Source organism: Vipera berus, assembly GCF_964194415.1.
Source record: "Vipera berus genome assembly, chromosome: 5".
NCBI lineage: Eukaryota > Metazoa > Chordata > Lepidosauria > Squamata > Viperidae > Vipera > Vipera berus.
Window position 1 is genome coordinate 94,559,884 of NC_138207.1, and position 24,360 is coordinate 94,584,243.

General features: G+C 47.9%; 1 protein-coding gene across 1 annotated transcript in view; it reads right to left on the bottom strand.

Moving 5' to 3' along the window:
- ARID5B (AT-rich interaction domain 5B) overlaps window positions 1-23,923 on the bottom strand; it is a 147,172-nt gene extending 123,249 nt beyond the window's left edge. Inside the window, exons 1-2 of the mRNA XM_081328689.1 lie at window positions 23,472-23,923; window positions 22,809-23,063 (exon numbers count right to left, since the gene is read on the bottom strand). Coding sequence (XP_081184815.1) covers window positions 22,809-23,063; window positions 23,472-23,492 — 276 coding nt within the window. The 5' untranslated portion in view covers window positions 23,493-23,923. The remainder of the gene's footprint in view (window positions 1-22,808; window positions 23,064-23,471) is intronic.
- Window positions 23,924-24,360: the final 437 nt, after the last annotated feature.

A 24,360-nucleotide genomic window follows, 5' to 3' on the forward strand; every position in this document is an offset into this window, starting at 1 on the left:
AGTTTCCTTGTCTAATACACAAATATTGAAATAAACCTTTGTTACAAAAGTTACACGAAACATTTGACATAATCACCCAAGAAATATTGTAAAAACTCTTTGCAAGTCTCCTGCAAACAGGATAATTGGCAATGCTCTGATTTCCTGCACATGTTTTCAGGCAGTTAGTTTTAATTCCTCTTCCCCCCCCCCCCGCCCAAGTGTCCTTAAATTACAGGAAGTCCTCGACTTACAACGGTTCGCTTAGTGACTGTTCAAAGTTACAACATCACTGAAAAAGTGGCTTATGACCGTTTTTCACACTTGGCCTGTTGCAGCATCAAGTGATCAAAATTGGGATGCTTGGCAACCAGTTTGCATTTATGGCAGTCACAGCGTTCCAGGTGTGTGTGTGTGTGTGTGTGTGTGTCACGTGATCCCCCTTTTGCGACCTTCTGACAAGCCAAGTCAATAGGGAAGGCAGATCCTCTTAACAACCGTGTTACTAATTTAACAAATGTAATGATTCACTTAACAACAGTGGCCAGAAAAGTCATAAAACGGGGCAAAACTCACTTAACGGATGTCTCATTTAACAACAAAAATTTTGGGCTCAATTGGAGTCCTACGTCAAGGACTTCCTGTATTATTTTAGCGAACTGACCTCTACGGAACGCCTATTTAATCAAAATCGGTTGACTGAACTTTGCTCTACTTCATTGCCAGAGGACACACCGTGGCAGCGTCACAGGGCCAGCTGGCATCCTTGCAGAAAGGACCCTTCCAGATAATTGAAACTGAAATTGCTGTTACTTTTAAGGAAACTATAACAAACACCAACATTTTATGGGATACCAAGCGAGAATGCCAAATATTGCCAAGTTAGGCAATTTCAGAAGTTTTCAGCGATTTTTAAAGACCCCATTCAATCTCTTCCAGGTGCCTTAGACATCAACTCCCGTATTCTTAACCAATATGCCCACTCTGCTGGACATTATGGACACCAAAGGCCAAGATGCATGGCTTCACACATCATACAAGCAATTACAACTTGATTTTATATGGCCATTTTGGCCGGGGATCATGGGACTTGGTGTCCAACAGATCCCAGCAGGGAAAATGCTTGAAAGCCGTGTATTAATGTGCCAACACTCCATAAATCTTGGCTGGCACTTTTAAAGAGCCTTACGCAAACGTGATCTTACCAGGGACCAGGGACTCTTAGCCCGATCCTTCCCCCCCAAGGCTCAGCGAGGCCAAGGTTCATGTTTTCAGAAGAATCTGGGCGCCAGACCAGGCGTTTCAGGTCTGCTTCTAAAGGAGCAAAGGATTAGCACCTCCATTGCCAGGTGCTCACCTCCTCCTTTTCAGGGCCTGCCATGGCTAACCTTTGGTTGGCATGATCAATGTTGGCCATCTAACAACTAAAGGATGAGCACAGTCACAACTCCATCAGCAACAGATAATCCTGTTATTGAAGACACAGACACGCAAGGTAACTGCAGAAAGACTATACATTCCGCACTGCCAGAAATTAACAAGTCCATCTCACAAGCAAATGAAGCTCAACTCAGGACTCATGGACCATCAGATCTATTTGGCCACAAAAATCTGAGTCATCTGAAAACAGATCTTATCCCATTCTCCTTTGACTCTGCCATCCCTGTCCCCAAGTGGAAACTCCTTGTTGGAATGGAATCTCTTGTTCCATTGATGGAAAGTTACCATGAACTTTGCTTTGCGTTTTGTGACTTGGTTTAGTCCAGGGGTAGGCAACCTTGGCTCTTTTATGACTTGTGGACTTCAACTCCCAGAATTCCTGAGCCAACCATGCTGGCTCAGGAATTCTGGGAATTGAACTCCACGAGCCATAAAAGAGCCAAGGTTGCCTACCCCTGGTTTAGCCCAAAAGAGGGAGCTGTGGAATTTTTCAGGTTGCCAAAACTGCAGCCTTGACTCTTTCATGCAACTGCTTGTAGTGTGGATTTTAATTCCGTTTACAAATGGAGTGTTTAGTTATATGACACCTGGAGGAACTTGCTATGATGCTATTATTAAACAATAACTATAAAATACCACAGGTTACAGCAGCACACTGGTAACACAACGGTAATCACCATAATCCAACCTTATTATAATTATCATCATTTCAATCAATATACAGGACCAGAACAAAGGGTCTCTGCAGCAAAATGACATGTGACAATATTACTAATATTAATACATACAATTCAACTAAAACACCTTTGATTGGAGAATTGAAACGTATGCTTAGCATTTCCTGGTATTGCATTGCTGGCCTCCACAGGGCTGGGAAAGCCTTACATTCTGGCTGAATCCAGCCCCAATTGCACTAGGCCTGTGTCTGCTAATGACATAATTTGGTGCACAGAAGAGCCTGAATGTGCAGACCCCTCCCATTTTAGATGCAGGTAACATAAGCAGAAGGGACGCGATGGCTCAGTGGGTTAGGACACTGAGCTTGTCGATCAGATGGTCGGCAGTTTGGCAGGTCGAATCCCAAGTGCCGCGTAACAGAGTGAGTGCCTGTTACTTGTCCCAGCTTCTGCCAACCTAGCAGTTCGAAAGCACCTAAAAATGCAAGTAGAAAAATAGGGACCACTACGGTGGGAAGGTAACAGCATTCCGTGCGCCTTTGGCGTCTAGTCATGCCGGCCACAAGACCACAGAGATGTCCTCGGACAAGCGCTGGCTCTTCGGCTTTAAAACGGAGATGAGCACCGGCCCCTAGAGTCGGAAATGACTAGCACGCATGTGCGGGGGAACCTTTATCTTTACCTAACATAAGCAGGAACCATGGTGCAATGCTTTCTTGGGTTGGCACCTCTGAGACCCTGAAATGATGGGCCTGTTCTTAGCAACGACCATCCTAGAACCGGAAGGGGCCCTGGAGATCACCCAGTCTAAATGAAAGCATCCGGGCAGATGATGGTCTGGCTCTGCTTGGATGCCTCCCCCAATCACCGGTTTCATCTTTCTTGTTGTTAGAACTGGCCTTCTTGTCTCTTAATTGGGGGCTTCTGTCTCCTGGTTTTGACCTTCTTCTAAAAGAGCCTCCGCTTCTTGGTTCATTTGCTCTTTTTTATCTTCTTCATAATTCTGGTGGCTGCCATGTTCCTTTAATGGCTGCCATGCAGACTCTTTTATGTATTTATTTATTTATTTATTTATTTATTTATTTATTTATTTATTTATTTATTTATTTATTTATTTATTTATTTATTTATTTTTTGGGACTTATATGCCGCCCTATCTCCCGAAGGACTCAGGGCGGCTAACAACAATAAAAAAATACAATAATACAAAAGTTAAAAAAGGATTAAACTAGCAGCCCCAATAATAAAATTAAAAACATTTAAAAAAATCCCTGTCGTCAGTCCAGGTCAGCCTGATGGAAAAGGAATGTTTTAAGGCCGTGGCCTTTCCAGTCTGAATAAACCTGTTGAAGTACGTTTTGCCAACCTTTCTCATTCTGAGCTTTTATTTTCTGAAACCATCTCGGAGGCTCCAGACTACCTGCCTATACTCTTCCACGGTATACATTTCCAAGCTTTCTACCATCCTTCTTTTCATATCCTACATGAATGCTTTTCATGTTTTCCCTAAGGCAAAGTATATGGTTGCATGGCCATATTAACTTGCTCCAGTTTGCGTTTTTTTCTGTCAGGGAGACCTCCTTTTGTTGCCCTGACTTTAAAAACCCCTTTTTGAAGTCCAACTATACTTTGGCCTTCTCCAAAGTCCCAGATATTCTCATTCTTCAGTCTTCTCCACTGAGTTAACTCTTCCACCTTTCCTAGAGAAAGGAGTCAACTAGGACAATCGCAACAGAGTTTTTAACAGCATAATAGAATAACGGAGTTGGAAGGGATCTTGGAGGTCTTCTAGTCCAACCCCCTGCTGAGATAGGAAACCTTATATCCTTCCAGACAAACAGCTGTCCAATCTCTTCTTAAAAACTTCCAGTATTGTAGCACTCACAACGTCTGGAGGCAGGTTGTTCCACTCATTAATTGTTATGTCAGGAAATTTCTCCTTAATTCTAGATTGCTTCTCTCCTTTAGTTTCCATCCACTGCTTCTTGTCCTGCCTTCAGGTGCTTTGGAGAATAGCTTGATTCCCTCTTCTTTGTGGCAGCCTCTTAACTATTGGAACACTGCTATTGTGTCACTTCTAGTCCTTCTTTTCATTAAACTAGACATATCCAATTCCTGCAACTGTTCTTCATATGTTTTAGCCTCCAGTCCCCTAATCATCTTTGTTGCTCTTCTCTGCACTCTTCGTTGGTCCAATATCTCTCTAATGAATGTTCCCATCACTACAACTTTGAAAGAGCTGCAACTTGCTTGTAGGAAACACTGCCCACATCTATTGCGATGGGCAGGCAATTATAGGCCGTAACAATTGCATCGATTTGATAGGTCCCCCCCCCCCCAATTTTCTAATTCAAATGCTCTTTTCTGCACTAGCAGATTTTATTCCTAGATTTCTGAGCAGAAGCGGGTACTTTTAACTCACAGTGCAGCTTCCTCCCCATTTTTACCGCTTCACTTCCTTTTGAACAAATTATGTTCCTTCAGTTCCAATTATAATTCTCTATTCCTAATTTCTGCCCACTCGAGACCACCATAAAGAGCCTTTGCCATCTCCGGGCTTAAGATTGTGAACTTATTTTGATAAATACATGACAGTTGGCATGTAAACTAGAAAAATATATATTTCTGAAAGCAGTGCTAAGATGGTAAGTATTGGGCTGCATGGGTATCATTGCCTTTGATGGGCTGATGCCCTCCAGACAGGCTAACTCTTCCACTTGCATAATCTTGAACCAGAGGTGGCAGAAAAGCACCCATGGGATCAAGGGCAAAGTCTGCACACAATTCTGGGAGGCAGGTCCCAATGAGTAGTGAGAAGCTGCAGAAGTGGCAGAGAGTAAACAGGAATTTTGATGGGGGGGGGGTTTACCTCTTTCTGAAAAGTGCATTGTGACTACACTGAAAGGAGCTGGGAACTGGGTGGCTGTTTTGTGTGAGAAAATAATAGCCATAATTGTTTATGAGTATCAGACCTGCTCATGCGTGACGAAATCACAACCTCTCTGTCTTGTCTATACATGTGAAAAATTATGAGTATTGAAGCTTCCCAAGTTTTAATCGATTCTTAGAATGGGGAGATTAATTAAATTCTAGGGGAAAAAACATAGCCAACCCATCATAACAGAAGAACAGAATAATTTAGGTTGCTAAAACATACCAAGTTACTAACATTATACAGACATCTTGTAGAGACATAATTATTTTGTCTAATTGACTATTTGGACTGAAGATTATGGTGCTAATTATCATCCGTTATGAGAAATATACTTTCCCGCTGATAATGTAACATCTCTCACTCTCCCCCCTTTTTTCTTCCATATACCCTGCAAAGCTCCTATTCCAAAGGGGACCCAGAGCTGCCCCAGGAGAGACCAGAGGAGCAGGCAGGGACATTTAAGGGACACAACTCTGATCCCCCACCCCTCAGAGATAATCTCTGTTTGCTGCCCAGCCTGGTTCAACAACCTCTGTGTGAAGATGGGAAAGCGGGAGCTATTAGTCACCCCTCCCCATTAAGCAGATGGCCACAGCAACTAATTTTTCTCCTACTTGTGGTGAGAGGCACGCCACTTCTCTCAAACGCCAATAATTTATATTTTGCTAAATGTGTGCCGATGGGTTTACCTGCAATATGGACTTGCTAATACACATCTGTTTTCCTCCCTCCCCATTTTGACAATCTAATCTCCACCCTATAAGGGAATCAACCATGTGACAAAACAGAGGAGACTGGTAAAGCAACACAACCGCCAGCCGTAAGGTTTGGGGAACCCAGAAGCACATTTTCAGGTGAAGTTTCTGTCTCACAAGAATACCACTGTCCGGCTACTTTCCTGTTGCTGGGCCAGTACTTCTATCCAGAGGGCCCATTTCACCCCCACACTTTCCCCCCTCCAGGGAGCTGATAGGAGCATCCCCAATCTGATTCCACTTCATCCTCACACAGCAGCTCCTGTTGGAGTAAGTCAAGTGCCCTGTGCCAATCCCTCTCACACACCCTCAGTTCCTCTGCCACCCAGGTAGGAGCCGACCATCCTGAAAAGGGAAAAGGCCATTGATTTCCTTCGAAAATCTATGCAGCCTGGAGGCTAACAGTCAACCCCCCTGAATGCATAAGAACACCAGTATGAAAACAATCACAATGCATTAATTGAGGCATCAAAGCAAACCTCCAATCTAAATCTGAAGCAATTAAAACAACGCCATCCTCCGCAGATGCTCATGAGACGCAGGTCTACCCCATCGCTGGAGGACATGAGGAGTCATTCCCTGAACCAGAGTTACATTTGTAACATTTACACATTTATAACGGAACACGCTTTTTCTTGGATTTGATAGCGCAGCCACAAGAGAGGAACCAGAGGTATATTAAAAAGGCCGGCTTTAATATCTGCCCTTCCTATTGGGACAAATTCATCCTTCGTCCCATTACAAATATTCCCAAAGTCACACAAACCCCGAGATTTTGCCATTGAATTTTTTCAGGTGTATTGTACATGCTGGGATTCCTGATTCACATCATCTGTTGGGTTCTGAGAATCTGAGCTTTTAGGAAGAAGCACAGGACTGTTTTAGCACAGGCCCCAAACCTCAGAGGGACAATTGCAAGTAAGGCAGGAGAACAGTAACAGTCCTGTCTGAAGGATTTTTATTTGGGTTCTGCAGATTTACAAACTGATCAGCTGGGACTCTCAAAGAGAGCGATCCCTCCCCTCCACATTTAATTTTATACCGAGTGAAACCATGTGTCTCTGTTTGAATGTTGGGAAATAAAATTCCTCTAAATCCAATCGTTCTATTTCCATCTAGTCTTCAACCTTTGTGAAGAAGTGGGCTGGAGAGCTGATCAGGCTGGAGAAAATAGATCAACTAGACCAGGGCTTTTCAACCAGTGGTACGGGTACCACCTGTGGTACATTGGCACCTGGCAGGTGGTATGCGACCATCCTAGAAAAGTAGCGAGGGAGGGGAATGAGCTGAACCGGTGGTAGCACCACACAAGCCTAGGTGACTGGTGGTACTTGGATGTTGCCATATCCTAAAAGTGGTACAGTGGGTGAAAAGGTTGAAAAGCCCTGGTCTAGACCAGGGGTAGGCAACCTTGGCTCTTTTATGACTCGTGGACTTCAACTCCCAGAATTCCTGAGCCAGCCATGCTGAGGGGAAAGGGAGAGGTTTCCAAGCTGAGCCATGCTGGCTCAGGAATTCTGGGAGTTGGAGTCCACAAGTCATAAAAGAGCCAAGGTTGCCTACCCCTGGTCTAGACCTTCAGTCAAATTTCAGGCCAGGGATCAGTCGAGAGGCAGCCTTAGCTGTGCCTGTCAATCACCCAGGCAGCTATGGGTTGGTGAATCCATCCTGGGGATCCTTGATCTCCCTCTGGTCTTCAGCACCATTAACCATGGTATCCTTTTGCACCAGCTTTGGTCTGCGAGAGGAAGGCACTCTCTTGTGCAGTTCTCCTTCTTTTTCTGTGGCCACTTTTAATCGGTGTGGACAGGGTGGGGAGATCATGACAACTGCCCAGGCAGAATGGGGACATTTGGGGTCTCAGCAATAAAACAGTGTCATTTTGCAGAACCCAGGAAGCGTGCCTTTCCAGGAACGGTCTGTGCCAACTGGCACATCATCTCCCAGAGGTCCACATGGCTGCCGCTTTAATGGCTTTCCAAAAACTATTAAAAATCTGATTAATTTCCCTCAGTTTAGGATGGCTGAGAAGCCCTTACGGTTTTGGTTTGGCTTTTTGTTATGCTGAGTTAGCCTTCTGGATGGCTTTGATATTTGTTGGGGCTTCCCCGCCCCCCTATTTTTTATTGTAATCCATCCAGAGTCATTGAGGAGTTGGGCAGACCAATTTTTTTTTATTTTTTATTATTATTATTATTATTATTATTATTATTATTATTATTATTATTATTATTATTATTACTATTATTATTATTATTATTATTATTATTATTATTATTTTAAAAACCATAAAATGTCCACATGGGTCATTAAAAAAAAACATAAAGAGGCAGCTCAAGGTAATTTAGTTTCAGCTTCAGAAAGTCAGTGTAAAGGAGGAAAGGGCTCCTGTGTCGAAAAAGGAGGGAAAAAACAAAGCAGGCAATCCCTCATATAACAGTGGTCCAAGGAAAACACACTGAGCTGTTTGCTGGACAGCTACTGATCTTGTATTGAAAGTTGAGAGAGATTACACTTTGTTGCAAATGAAGAACAAGCAAGCCATCTCTTATATTAGACACAATGAGCAAGTATAAAATGGACATCCTGCATGGTGGTGAATTTTTTGACTCAGACGGCATTAAACTGGATCTCCTGTGGCCTGGTCTCTCGCTTAGGGGAAAGACATGAAACCTTTTCCAGGTCTCCTCTTTAAAAGCGTCCCATCCTCTTGCTGATTGCTATTCAGCTTATCTTGGGCTTGGAATCAAAACTTTTTTTTGGGGGGTGGGGGGTGGAATCCCTGCTGCTTATCAGGAAGAGCCCAGAAGATTACTGTTCTGAGGCCACACTTTGCCTTGGTTGCGTAGTACAGAGTGGCAAGAACGCCTACACCTTTAGAGGTTCACAGCTGGGACAAGCGATTAAAGGACCCTTGATCTCACACCCCCAAAAGGAGATATCCTACTCCCCATCTGACAGAGAAAGCTTGTTTTAAGATTGAGAGAAACGTAAAATGCTTGAGTATCATTAAGACATATGAACTGCATGTCATTTAAAGCTATTAAGATGGGGCACGGAATTAAGAAGCGTGTCTTAAGATGGGAGAAAGTAAAATGGTTGCCGTTAGGGAGAATTCCCATTGTAAAAATGAATTTTTGCATAGAATAATGTTTTTTTTTGTTTCAGACAGCTTCTGTTTTGAAAACTGATGTACCATTCAAGCAATGGCAACATTTTACATTTAAATTTGTGCAGAGGGTGGCAGGGGGGGTGGGGGGGGAATACCAGTTAAGTGTAAAGCCATGTTTGTCAAAACTGCTGCTGGGTTGTCCCACTCTGAAAGTTAAAGTAAGAATTCAGATTTCATCTCAGCCATCTAAAGCAAAGTGCTAGTTTGGCACTTGGGGAGTTCTGATTGCAAGTTTGCCTATCAGTTTTCCCTTCAGCACAGCTTGTTGTGTAATCTTTACTTGAGGAGAACCTCTTGAGCATAGACAATAAACTCTGGCTTGCTTTGAACAAGCCAATTCCACACCATAAGTTGTACAGCTGATTTGTGTAGACCAGGGGGCTTTCCAACCTTTTCACCCATTGTACCACTTTTAGGATATGGCAACATCCGAGTACCACCTTCTTGTCTGAGGTTTTCATTGTTGTGAGCATTTCTGTTGAGGATTGGCAGTGGGGGTGGGGGGTGTTTGGTTTTTATCCCCCCCCCATTTGTTGGGTGGTTGCAACAGGTTTTGGTCACTTCACATGACCCTGGAACACTGTGACCGTCATAAATATGAATCAGTTGCCAAGCATCTGAATGTAAATCACAAGATGCTGGAGATGCTGCAACATTCCAGCTGATCGGTGCTTCTTCTGGGCTCAGCAGAAGCACCAGGATCAGCACCAAGCTCCAGCTGGAGCCTGGCACTGATCCTGGCACTTCCACTGAGCCCTGACAGCCCGGCAGCTCCTGCCGTCTCTCGTTCAGGCTTGTGTGGTGCTACCACCATTTCAGCTCATTCCCCTCCCCCGCTACCACTTTTCTAGGATGGTCGTGTACCACCTGCCTGGTGCCAATGTACCACAGGTGGTACCCATACCACTGGTTGAAAAGCCCTGGTTTAGACAAGCCTTGGTGACCGTCAGCCCCATTGTAGGTCTTGGGAGGTGTGGGATTAAAGTCAGCCGCAACTTTCAAACAGGTCCAAGACGAGGCTGCGCTGGTTCATTTTCTCCGCCCCAAATTATTTTACGTCTACATGTGACTTTAAACAAACTATGTACAAATGCACAAACATGCTTCCTACTTATAATGATTTGTAAGTGAAATTGGAAGCACTGAAAGTTGTTTCCCTCATTTCCCTTCACATCCTTCCTCATAGCCCAGCTGCTTTGATGCCTTTCTAGGCCCTCGCATGAGCAAGCGGCGGGGGGGGGGGAGGGGGGATGACAACTCTGCCCTCTTTAGCCCTCCTGTCCAGCCTCTCTTCCCTCTCAGCCACGGCTTTTCAGTGACACAGCCCCGGAGGTCATCTCCATTTTTACTTTACGTATAAGACCCATCAGTCTGAAATGCTGTACAAGTAATCCTCAAGTTGAGCCGAACATTTATGTTGTTAACTGAGAAATTTGTTAAGTAAGGGTTTGCCCCATTTTACAACCATTTTCTTCCACATTTGTTAAGTGAATCACTGAAGTTGTTAAATACTGAACACAATTATTAAGTAAATCTGTGGAATTTACTTGTCAAAAGGTTGCAACAGGTGATTGTGTGGCCTTGGGACACCACGACCGTCATAAATATGAATCCGTTGTCAAGCATCCAAGTTTAAATCACATCACCATAGGGATGCTGCAATGCATAAGTGTGAAAAATAGTCATTAAGTCACTTTTCCAATATCGTTGTAACTTCAAATGGTCACTAAACAAGTCAAGGACTACCTGTATATTATTTATTTTTGGCAAAGTGTCAGTGCTCCATATAATCTGGTGAAGCTGAAGACTACAGAAAATGAGGTCTTATTAAAAAAATGTAACCACCCTGAAATTATAGGTAAAGTGGATTGAAATTTGGGTAGTTTAAGGTCTCCTTCTTATTTGTCCAAGTGGTCCCACTGTCATCCTGGGTCCACCTAAGATGCCCCAGAAGCATCAAGAGAACGCTGGGATTTACCTAGATTGATAGAGCTAAAGACACAAATGGAATCAGCAAAACTGATTTGGGAGAGATCAAACCCTTCAAACTTTTGGTCTCACAACTTCAACATGGTTCTCTTGGCAGCTGATGGGTTTGGCGCTGACTAAGCTGCAATTAGTCTAGATTCTTTGATTAAAGTAGAATTAAATGGATAGCTGACAGCAGTTCTATGGCTGAAATAGCTCCAGCCCTAAACAGGAACCCCCCCCCCCCAGGCTTTTTGAGAAAATAAAAATGAGGGTCAGCTGAAGCTGAGGCCTTTGCTAGAAGGATGCTCTCCACTTTCTCATCCCCAACGCCTCAAAAAATCAAAGGTGTTTATATGGGGAGGGGGTGTAGAAAAGCTAGTGAAGAGCACTCTTCATCTTCAAGCATAAATGGATGGCTGTGAGGGACCCTGCCAGAATAGCTGCTTTTCTGAGAAAGCCCCTAGTCTGTGGACAACGGTTAGCTCTCAGCTCAACCACACCTATGGCCAGAGAGAAGGGCCTCTCCAGAAGGTGTAATGATGAACCAACATGATTTAAAGGCCTCAGAGCTTCCTTTGTGGGAATCCAAATGCCCTGGAGAAAGAAAGAAGCAGGCATGGTGCCCTGCTAAGACCTGCACGTTCTTAACTTACGTTCAGATCATAGCAGCCACTGATGGTCTTCTCCACCTTTAAATAACCTGCAGACATTTATGTTCACCAAGGAGTAGAGAAGAGCTGGCAGTCCTAATGTGCAGACCCCCAGGATCAACATTTTATTGACCATAAAGGCTAGGCTAGGTGTTCAAAGATGGCCACCATTTGCTATCCAGCGCTGCCCATGCTCCATCCTGAAGTATACTGGATCAGGACCCCACCTCTATGACTCCAGATTTTTCCCTAATTCTCCCTGGGGTCCTCTACATTTTATCTGCTTCTACCCCTAGAGTTAATGCTCTCAGAACAGCAATCCATTTGGAAGGAAAGCTGGCAACTCTGTCTCTGCCACAGCTCCCTTTAAACACACAAACAAACAAAGCAGGAGCAAGATTAAAAGAATGAGGAAAACAAGAACAGGAACTTGTGATTTGGCTACAAATTATTTACCCAGCTCTTTAGGAAATTAAAAGAACATGCTACACTCCAACTGATGTCACCTGTTATTTCTTGATGCATTCATAAACCACCCAGGCTGCACTCTTTGCTGTATACAACACTGAGCTCAGATTAAATATTTAGGTTATTTACACATGCTCAGCTTTTTGTGCCATGCAACCAGTCATGTCAAACAAATTGTAGGTCAGTGGCTTGGACGTTGATCCCCCACGCTCAAAACTCATCTCTTGATCACATTCCTGGATCCTTCAGGATCAGGTAACATCAGGATCTCATGTCAGCTCCTCATTTCCTCCTTGCTCCTAATCTTTCACCAAAATTGTGGCACAGCATTGCCCAAATTACATGCCAGAAGACTATCAGTTGGCCATATTCAAGAGGAGTAGTGAGGCAGTATTCTTCAGGAGAAGAGAAGAGGTGCAACCTTCTTGACAACTTCTCCAAAACAAAGTTCACCTCCATGGAAAGCTCCTAACTCATGGGAGACTTTCTTGACTGCAACTATTTGTCCATTTGACCCAGCTGGAGGATTCCTTCAAGGGAGCTGGTGGTAACCCTCAATGCTTTCTTTTTCTAGGGAGGACCCATTAAAAGGTAAAGGTAAAGGTTCCCCCGCACATGCGTGCTAGTCGTTTCTGACTCTAGGGGCCGGAGCTCATCTCCGTTTCAAAGCCGAAGAGCCAGTGCTTGTCTGAGGACGTCTCCGTGGTCATGTGGCCGGCATGACTAGATGCCAAAGGCACACGGAACGCTGTTACCTTCCCACCGTAGTGGTCCCTATTTTTCTACTTGCATTTTTACATGCTTTCGAACTGCTAGGTTGGCAGAAGCTGGGACGAGTAACAGGCGCTCACTCTGTTACGCAGCACTCAGGATTCGACCCGCCAAACTGCCAACCTTCTGATCGACAAGCTCAGTGTCCCTGAGGACCCATTAGGAGAAGGCTTTTACCATCTCCAGAGAAAAATTATTCCCTTTCTCAGATCTACTATAACCAATGGAAAGCAAACCGCTTCCCGTCTTCAGATGGGTTCCTTGGTCACCTCCGAGGGCATCCAGAAGGCGAATCCCAGGAAGAGATCATGTGCAATGCTGAGTTTCCAAATCTTTCAGTTGCCGAGCTCAGCCAACGTTCCCATTTTGAAGAGCGCATTTTGGCTGAACATTCGGATTCTTCCTCAAAGGCCCATCTCTCATCCCAGATGAGCAGCAGCTTTTCTAGCAGGAGGGACGGTCTCAGATTCAACCAACAGAAGTTTGGCATTCAAATCCACACAGACACACCAGAACGCTACAATTACAGAACCTGCACACATGCAAATTGGAGGCTTTAATTAACTGACAATTGTTTCTGAGATATAAAGAATTGTCATTTGTAGTTTTGCACAGAAATGGCACATATGGCATTCTGGAAGACAGACAGCAGGTTTCCCCATCTGTGGAATATGACTGTGCAAATTACACAGTTTCAGATAATTGTCATCAGCATTTATTTGTACAGCACCTTTCACTGTTCAACACACCCCACACTATTGCTCTAAGTCTGGTTTCATTCTATGCTGGACTATGAAGCCTGGCTTAATGGGCTCGATCCAGGCATTCAACAACATGATACTATCAACAGGCACAGACAGTTTAGCACCAACACAGGTGGATTTCTGCCCAGTGTCTCATCTCTGATTGTACTGAAAGAGCCCTGCACACTCTTAAAATCCACTTCCCAATGATCCATCCTGCCTCACGACGACGTGAATCTAAAACCAAAGGACTTAGCAAACTTGGACAATGCTACCCCTCAGGGAGAGAACCCGGGAGAGAATCTGGGGCTCCTGAGTTACCTCAAATCAACACAAACTCAGTTTGAGAGGGGAGAGGGGAATGGAGTGGTGGACCAAGCAAGGCTGTTCAAGAGTTTTGGATGCATTGGTCTGCTACAGGGCAACCTTCTCGTGCTTGGTGGGAAGTGACGGGCCTTCGCTCCCTTCCCCTTCCCCCACCAGACCCAGAGCTGTCTCCCATCCCCGTGGGCAGTCTGAGAGTGGGGGAGGATCCATCCTGGACCCCCTTCAGTCAGCAGTGGTCCAGCCCAGCTTCACCTAGGAAGGCTTCTGGGATGGGCCGCTTGAGCTCTCCATGCTGCTGGTCGCAAACAGGACGATTGCCTTCAAGTGGCTGTAAGGGCATCTGCCTTTCAAGAGGGTGAGATCTAATCTCAAAATGTTTCGACACCATTTCACCAACAGGCCGACGTATACTGGTGACTGAGACGAACAACAAGGTGCCACTGAACTATGGGAATCATGGAAGTCCAGGCCTTTGGACACCCAGTGGGCCACTCTTCCTGCCTGCTCTCATTACCCTGAGATGAGTCCTTTCTGGGCGGACAGACATATTTTTCTTAGCAAGAAGCATTGCCCTTTGCATTTGCCCAGTGGAATTATGCATGATTTCTTTTTTGGCTTTTGTTTGCATTGTGTCCCATTGTGCTGGGAAAAAACAATATGTGCTTTAATTAGCAAATATCTGTAAATAATTTACTTGTTTCTGGGTACAACAGAACAATGGGGCAGTTTTCACATAATTCGACTGAGCATGTGCGGCTGGGCCTTTGCCATAATCTTTCATTGTCTGATATCACGATCAATCGGGACATTATTCACCATCAACATTAACATGTGCAGAAGGAACCCAACTCTGTCACACTAACAGCCCCCAGGCAGAAGAAATGATATGGTTTTGTGAAAAAGGCACAGTAATATCTAAATAACTTTGAAACCAAAGAAACCAAAATACCCCCAAATAATTAGATCGCTAATTTAGATTTGTCTTTGGAAAATAAAACTATCCCCAGCAATTATTCAGTGGAAGTGTTAATGGATTAAGCTAACAAGTCCAACAGCTACTGATATTTTTGTACAGAATCACATGCATATAATCTTAGGAATATTTATAGGAAGCCTGTACTATTTACTGCAGTATCTCTCAACCTCGGGTACTTTAAGATGTGTGGACGTCAAGTCTCAGAATTCCCCAGCCAGCTCTGTATGTAACACTGGGTTGCATGTACACACCTGCACACATGCTACCATGCAACATCAGCACCCCGCTTTCCATATAATTCTGCAAATCCAACATCCCTGCCAGTAGATTAAGGCCACCAAAAGCTGATCTCACCTGGAATTTCTTGCAATGTAGTCATGGACTAGAGCAGGGGGTTTCAAACCTTTTCAGGCCAGGCTATTCTTTTTCTTTTCTTTTTTTTTTAATTCCCAGAACCCCTGATCAGGAGGCAAAGGTAGAAAATTGGCTCCATTTGTTTGAACTTTTTAATTTTTTGCCTTTCAGCTTTCGTGGATCACCATCAGGTTCTCACAGAACCCAGTCTGAGAAGTCCTGAATTAGAGACCAGAAATGCCCAGTTGGACCCAGGCCAGCTTTTGTGGGGTTCAAGCTGGGCGGGGCTGCCATAAAAGTGCCATAAAACCACCCTGAAAGTGAAGGAAAGGTGTGTGCGTAGCTCTTTTGGGCGTCTGGGATGGAGTTTGAGAAGTTGCACGCCTTGGAGAACCATCTTTAAGTCCTGCTGGTAGCTCCCTTTCAAAGAGTATCCTGCGTAGAAGCCCCCAAGTGCCAGCAAGCCCATGATCTCTTCTTCCTCAGCATTTGGCCCACCCCCATGGGAAGACCTCAACTTTTGCCCCAAAGGCAATTCAGTAAGTATGATTAAGAGCCCAAAAAGGAGAGCCAATTTATTTCACTTGTGCTTAGGAATATGCTACAGCGTAACTAAGCAACTAAAAATAAAGTAATACCCTAAATTAATTTACCACTATGCTTATTTAAAACATTCAATTAAAACATTTTTTTTAAAAAAAACCACACAACACTTTCCATCTTGCTCAGGATCTTGTTCTGTCTGAGGTGGAGTGTGCAGAGGCTTTTATTCACCAAGACCAGGATTTAATGCTCAGAGTTGCTGACCTCCAGCTCCAAATCAGGAAGGTGTCAGTATGGGGGAGGGGGACCATCACCTACCATAGTCTGGCTGTTAGGCATGATGGGAACAACGGCCTTTCTCTCACAAAAGAACGTGGGAGATCAAGATGCAGAGCACTCCAGCGAGATTTATGGAAACCACGCCACAGCTTCTCAACTTTCATTACGAAACTATGGTTTTAAAGGGGTAAATGAAAGCCATGGCTTAGATGGCTTATAGTGGGCAGCAGGCCAGCCAGAGCTTCCCGCTGTTAGAGCCCCATAAGCGACAAAGCTTAGCATGAAAGTCTGTCATTTGTATGCACCAGCATCTCAAGTACACTCAGCAGCAGTTCCACGGTCTATCTGGTGAGGCATTCGGGAGCCCATCTCGGTGTTTCAAAGGAAGGGCATCTGGGAGGGAAGCAAGCCACATCTTACCACACTTGGTCTCAGCACCAAGAATACCTGGGAGTGACAGGAACTTGGCTTTCTAAAATGACTATCACCAGGGCTTTTTTTTCTCATAGAACGCTCAGAACGGAGTTCCGGCACCTTTTTTGGATGGAACCTTGTAGGGTAGGCAAGGTGGGTTGTATGACATGTGTGAGTTCCGGCACCTTTTTCTTTTAGAAAAAAAGCACTGACTATCACTCTGGAGGAATGGGACAATATTTAAGTGTTAAGTTTCAAAATGCAGAGAATGACTCAGATCAAAAGTTAAGGAGCTGAGCATTTTTTTTAAAGCTTCAAACTAATTTCTCTGCCACTGAACTGCAGGAAAACTATACCGATGTGTCCATGAAAGCACCAAGAATCCAGCATGATTCTGAATCTTGTTGATTTTATAAGGCCGGCTTCCTCGGTCACTATGCATATCATGTTCTGTTGTTATGCTTCCACACCGTACGTAGCAGGGAATACGTTCTCAGAAGCTCAGTGGGAATTTCTCTTGGAGATAAGGTGTAGAGCAGGGGTCTTCAAACTTGGCCCTTTTATGACTTGTGGACTTCAACTCCCAGAATTCCTCAGCCAACAGGGGAAACAGGCTGAGGAATTCCTGGAGTTGAAGTCCATAAATCATAAAAGGGGAACTTTGAAGACCCCTGGTGTAGAGGGATCACACACACACCCTGCACCTCTTCATCTCAATCAGAACAATTCAGTAGATCTGGTCCCAGCTTTATTATAAACTAAATTACAAGAATACTGGTGGGATATACAGGTAGTCCTTGCCTTATGACCACAATTGAGCCCCAAATTTGAGACATTCGTTAAGTGAGTTTTGCCCCATTTTATGACCTTTCACCACAGTTGTTAAGTGAATTACTGGAGTTTATTTATTTATTTATTTATTTATTTATTTGTTTTTATAAACCACCCTTCTCCCGAGGGACTCGGGGCGGTGTACAGAATAAGGTAGGTATACAGAATGAACAATAGTGAAAATAAAACAATAGTAAAAAACAAACTGGGACCCCAATTAGAGCTATCAGGCCAGGCCGGACTGCTGGAACAGGTAAGTTTTTAAGTCGCGCCGGAAGGTGCGGAGGTCGGGGGCCATCCGGATTTCGGTTGGTAAGCTGTTCCAGAGGGCTGGCGCACCCACTGAGAATGCCCTCCCCCTGGGGGCCACCAGCCGACATTCCTTGAGCGGTGGCACCCTGAGGAGGCCCTCTCTGTGGGAGCGCACAGGACGGTGGGGTGCTGACATTGGCAGAAGGTGCTCCCGTAGGTAGTCCGGACCCATGCCATGTAGGGCTTTGTATGTCATTGTTAGCACCTTGAACTTCACACGGAAGGCAACTGGAAGCCAGTGCAGCGCACGGAGGAGAGGTGTGATATGGGAGTATCGGGAGGCTCCCAAGAGTGTCCGTGCCGCTGCACTTTGCACCAGTTGAAGCTTCCGAGTGGATCTCAAGGGCAGCCCCATGTAGAGAGTTGTTCATTTAGTAACATGGTTGTTAGGTGAATCTGACTTCTCCATTGGCTTTGCTTGTCAAATGTTTGCAGAAAGTGATCACATGACCTTGGGACACTGCAACGGTCATAAGTATGAACCAGTTGCTAAACACCTGAATTTTGATCACGTGATCAGGGGGATGCTACAAAGGTTGTAACTGGGAAAAATGGTCATGTCACTTTTTCCAGTGCCGTTGTAGCTTTGAACGGTCGCTAAATGAACTTTTGCAAGTAGAGGACTACCTGTATATCTGTGTTTTTGAGTGTTTGATAAATCCCAATCTTTCTCCCCATAGAACGGCCCATGGTTGCTGGTATGAAGATTGAAGGTGGCTGGGACTGCCAGCCAGAATGCCCACAGCACAGGACAAGCTTCAGTCCAGGAATTCCAGATTCATGGAATTCAGTCTCTGCCACACAGCCTGGCCTGGGCCAGACCAGCTCTGGAAGGTACGCAGGAAATTTAGGGCAACAGTCGCCTGCTTAAAGATTTGCACAATCTGCTGGATAGACACGTACTGTAGAACAACTCCAAAAGGACAAAACTAGCTGAAGATTAACAGGCCAAAATAGCATAATGAAAACGTGGCACACCTGCCACAAGCTAGGCTCCGAGAAAGTTCTGAGCTCTGTGGAGTTCTCCACAACTCATGGCACACAATTCACAAAGATAAAATAGCAGGAACTTCTTTCACTGCATTGGGAGGCCAATCGCTGCTTGCTTCCTGGATCAGATGCCCTCTATATGTCCCTTTCCGCACAGGCCACGTGGCTACCACTTCACTTGCAGAGACTGGCTGGACCTCTGGGCTCAAGGCACGCGGTCACATTCTTCTTCTACTCTTTAGGGGTTATCTCACCAATCTCTGGAGATGCCACCAAAGGCCATAACCATTCAGGCCTCCCCCATGGTTATGTGGTTGACTTATGGCCACCGTACTGCCCACCTAGAATCTCAAACTGACAAACTATGGCCAGAGAGGCGCCACATGGCCCTATCAGGGCAAAGACCAAAAGTTTGGACTAATGATAGCAGCAGCCTCAAGCAACCTTGGCTAGATCTTTCAGCTACAAATTATGATCCTGCTTCTGCTATGAAATGTATCCTTTGCAGCTGCAAACTACTGGTGGAGCTGTCCACCTCCCAGTCACTTTTGCAACCTGTAGTTTCAGGCCCCTTTTTATGACCCCAAGAAGTCCTAACTTCATTGTAGAGCCAGAGGCCCCCAAGATGCAGAGTTTAAACATTTTGAATACCGTATTTTTCCATTTCTTGCTTTTTTTGCTGAAAGCTACTGCTCCCAGGCTTTTTCCAACTCCAGGTTTCTCCATGGAGCTCCAAACATTTCTGCCGAAAAACACCTCTCAGAAGCTCGTTGCCTGCATGCAACATTTATTGCTGCCACTTGGCTTCCGTGCTCAAATGTAAGTTAGTTACGCTGCGGCCTTTTGACAGGGCCTCTCGTGCTCAGCCCAGGCATCCATGCAAACAGACAGGAGAATGGCCCCAGAAGGAGCCACCCTCCCGGGACGCCATTCCAACAGCCAGGAAATGCAGCCAAAGGATCCTCCTCTGCAGGTCTCTGCATAGTCACCTGGAAACCAATTGCACCAAGCACTGAAGCTGCACCAGAGTAATCAGGGGAGAAGCACTAGGAGGGATCCTGTCCCCTGGTATGTTTTGAAAGTGAAGAGCTGTTTTAAGCAATTGACGGCTTGGGCTGCTTCATGTCCACTGAGCTTCCCTTGACAATTCCCGCAGGGCCCTTCCTGTGGGAGGAAGGCCTGCTGCATCAGTCCTTCACTGGCCACCAATGACGGTCACCACCATTCAAAAATTGGAGGCCTGGGTTGCCTTACCTAATACAGCTGCACAGCTTCTTTGGCTTGGAAGAAATCCCAGACTGAAGTCCCAAGAAATCAATTCAATGTCCCTTTCCAGCCATTTCCAGACCCACAGAGGTGCCTACAAGAAGCCCCCATTAAATCTCTGCGATAAGGACCCCCCCACACACAACCACAGCCATGCACCAAACGTTGGTGTGCTCAGCATAAGCGCCCTGCTGACCTTTGACCCCCCCCCCTCCAGGAAGGCCCTGACTTTACAGATTTATCATCCACCGTAGGAAATGGAAGGTGGGTAGGGACTTCAGCCATGCTTTATACACTGAGCTCAGTATATAATTACTTTTTGTTACACTACTCCTGTTCCAAGCCTGGTCTGTTATTTTTTTCCCCTCTATGAATTATCTCCAGAGTAATTTCCATGCCCACCGACTTAGAAAGTGTTGCAGGGGGCTTCTCCACTTGAAATGGCCCCATCTCTCTGCTTGGGAAATAGCTGTCAATGTCATTTACATGAAAGAATTATCACTGTGGTTAGCTTACTTGAAAATAACTGCCTTGCGTACTGAGAAAGAAGCTTTGCTTTGGCCACACACTTTTTCTGAATGGGATGTTTCCTCCCAAACAATATAAAAACTAAAGTTGATAAAATCATTTTGGCTTCCATAAACAAGATGACAGAGGGAGCAAGGAGGCTTCTTCAAGGGTGGTTAGAAGAAGCCTCCTGAAGCCTCTTGCCCCTGCAGGCCTCTGCCCAGCCCCTTTGCTCTCTCTGGCACCTTCTCCTGACCGCAGAGGGCAGCCAGGGAATGAAGGGGTAGCATGGGCACCCTCTGCCCGCTTGGTGCTGGGGCAAAGTTGTGGCGACCTCTCCAGAGTAAAAGCAGGCAAGCGAGGAAAACGTGTTCGTAACAGTCAATATTTCAGACACCTCAGTTAAAGTTCCCAGCCAAAGATGCCAGCGGATTCTCTAGAAGCAAAGCAAGCCGACTGCTTTCCCTCTGGGTCTGTTGGGAACACAGAGGAGACGTCCCGTGTGCAGAACATCCCTGCCCATAATGCTGGATTAATTTCCAGCCATGTTCCTACCGTATAACGCGAGATGATCATTAAGGCCTATTAAAATGATTTGTGGCCTACTTCCCATCCTTTCATTAAAACAAGGCTCGACTGGGTTATAAATATTCATTACAAGGAATTTCATCTTTATCTATCTATTTAAAATTTCGGCTCATCACTGGCAGGGCTCCATTACCTATCTGACCCCCTCAGGGGGAGAAGAAGGCTTTCTCGGCCACAGACGTCTTCTCTGGGAAGGGTCCTCCCTCTGCACCCCCTTGCAGACCAGCCCCTGAAGAGGAGGGTGGGGGTGGGGTGGGTGGGGTTCGTCCTTCTGAGACAGCTAAATGAATAGCACACCCAGAAGTGCAAGACCAGGGGCCTGGCTTGGGAGGCTGTCCTTTCTCAAGAGGTGGGGAGAGGCCGGATACCTAGAATCTGACACACCTTCCTACATGCAGGTGAGTCCACAGATTAAACACTAAGCGATTCAGGCAGAGTTGCACTGGTTCCGGAGCATCTTCCTCCAGGGCTACTTGAGGGAGGCAAAAGGGTGACCCCTTCTCTCCCCCCCCCCTCTTCCTTATCACCCACCAAGTGGAAGGAATAACTTCCTAAAGCCGGTGAGTCCCTGGGGAGAGGCCGGATGAGCGCTGCAGAGGGCCCCGCGTGACTCCCAGGCTGCGAAAACAGAGGGGTGGCGGAGAGCTGTCCGGAGGGCCCTACGCGCCCCCCCACTTCCACACGCCGCTCAGAGGAAGCACCGCGGGGCGGAGAAGTGGACTCGAAGCACCGGTCCTCGGCTTGGCTTGCCCGACAAGGGACCGAGCGGCCTCTCCCTGCCGTCCGCTCTCCAGCGGCCGGAGCTCCAGCGCGGAGATGCCGAAGGAGACGATGCCTATCTGCCAAGCCCAGCCCCGGCCCCACCGCTGTCTGCCAAGGAAGCCTCGCATTTCGCCCGGAGCTCCAGCGAGCCCGGCCCCCTTTGCTCGGATCTAGCTGCCAGGTAAAGTCGCAACCTGCCGCCGAGCGAGGAGGGGCTACTCGGGCTGCAGCGGGAGCATTCTCACGTGCGCCCGCCTCCGCGGCCCCCCTTTTTTTGGCAACGGTGCCCGGGAAGACGGGCCGGCGAGGTCGCCCCCCCCACCGGCCTGGCAGGCGGGAAGGGGCGCCGGTCGCGTGGCGGGAAGAAGGGCTGCTGCCACCGCTTCGCGCCGCGTTCGTGCCCGTGCCGGCCGGGCCCCCCCCCGGGCCTGGCAGCGGGCCGGGAGCGTGGAGAGAGCTCCGTCCCCGTACCTGTCATCCCGCGCTCGATCCTGCCGGCCGACCCCAGCCCAGGCGCTTTCGTTCGCGCTGCCCGGCCTGCATTTCGTAATTTCCGCCTCCCGTCCCGCCGCGGATGCGAAAGACCCAGAGCCGAAGGCCGACGACACTGCCAAAGCCTCTCCACACGTTCAAGGCGCCCCAGGTGAACACGGAACTCCGCTGACGGAAAGCGGGGCGGGCCCCCGATGCTTCCCCCCCCCCCCGAGATGAAGGGAAGCGGCGCGCCTGTGACGAGGAGACCGAAGCGGGGCGGGGGCGGGAGGAAGGTTGGTGTAAGTAAAGATCACCTTCAGGCAGGCAGAGCCGAGACCGGCTTGAGCCGAGAGCCGCCGCCGGCCTCTCGCCTTCCCGGCTGACAGGCGGGCTGGTTGGGCTGTCCAACCTGATGCAGCCTTCCCGGGACCCCGGCCGCAGGGACCCGCGTCTCACGCCCCTGCTTTCCTGAACGCGGCACGCCGGGAGGCGGGCATGCACACCGTCCCGGGCGAAGCCCACTCTCTCCGGGGCCCTGCCGGCCGGCCGGCAGACACACTTCCCCCGCAAACCCCCCCCCCTCCGTCCGCTCCGCTCCCTCCGGGAAGACGCGGCGGTTCCCACCTCGCCATGGTCGCTCCTTCGGCCCTGGGGGGTGTCCTCCGGGAGGAAATAAAGTTTGGAGCTGGATAAAAGTTGCCGGGAGCTCCGTTCTTCCCAGAGCAGCTGCAGCTCGGCTATGCAAACGGGGTCTTCGGGCCGGCACCGCACAAAGAAAAAATCGCCGAGGGAGAGGATCCGCGCTCGGCCGTCCAGGTGGAGCTGAAACGCCTTGTAGAAAATGTACGGTCCGTGCAGCCCGCACGGCGAGCCGACCCACTGCGGGGGGAGGGGGAGGCGGAAGGGGGAGAGAGAGAGAGAGAGAGAGAGAGAAGCATCAGCCCCCGCAGAGCCATCTCCAAAACGCGCTCCCTCCCCCTCCTTCCCTCCCTCCCTCCCTCCCTCCCCCGGCCGCCGGATCGGATCGGGTCGGGTCGTGTCTCGGGAGAGGCGACTCGGGGCCAGGCGGGGAGGGGGCTGCGGGCGCGGGCTGGCCGGCTGCCCTCTGTCCGGCGGGCAGGGACCCGATCGAGACACCCCCATCCTCTCCCCGTTCGGGCAGACCAGCCGGGGGGGGGGGTGGCAGTTCCCGGGGAAAGTTCCCGGAAAGTTTGGGGGGCGGGGGGAGGGCGCGGGGGGGGTCCGGGCGCGGGGCGCAGCCAGGAGGGACAGAGGAGAACCGAATACCTGGACTGAATTGGGCTCCATCTCGACGCTCTGAATTGATTGAACTCAACATTCTCCAAACTTGTTGGCTTGAATGGATCGCATCAGGTCCTGGCAGGGAAAAGCGCTCTCTCCCCGCCGCCGCCGGCCAGCCTCGCTCGAAAAGCCGAACCCCCCGGCCCGGGCCCGCCTCGGAGAGCCAGAAACGCCCCGCCGCCTCCCCATTTCCCAGCCGGGGCGCAACCCGGGCCCTCCTTCGCCGGCTGCCGTCCGCCTGCCCGGCCGATGCGGTTCAAGGCGCCAGCCCAGCACTGCGGGGAGGCGAGCGGATCGAAGCGGGCTGGGGCTCGGGGCGGCTCCTTAAAATCTTACGCTGCCCGAATCCCCCGAGCTGCCGACTCCCCCGAGCTGCCTGCCGGCCCCCCGAGTGCCGAACCCGACCGCCGCTCCATTTTGCCGAGCCGAAAGGCGGTCTCGTGAAGTCTTCATCTGACAGGACCTGCTTGTATATCTCTAATATAAAGAACATTTCCTGCCGGGAGTCGGAGGCGCTGTTCTTCTTTCTAATTCTCTGTAGCAGATTTGCTTTTATTAGACATGTAGATTGGTTTGATAGTTAAATTACGTTTCCTTGGTGCCATATTCCGCGGCCCCCCCTCCCTCCCTCCCTCCCTCCCTCGGCGGAATTTGATCGGTTAGATTAGCTGCCTGGCGTTAATATTTCAATATAAAGACGGGAGGAGGGAGACGGGTTGTTTTTTTTTTGATCGATTATATAAACATATAAATATTAATGCATTTGTTTGCTTTTGCGCACACGCGCGCGCGCGCGCGCACACACACACACACACACACACACACGGCCCAGAAGAACAGAGGCGTGGTGAGCGAACACCCACGGAAGCGCAGC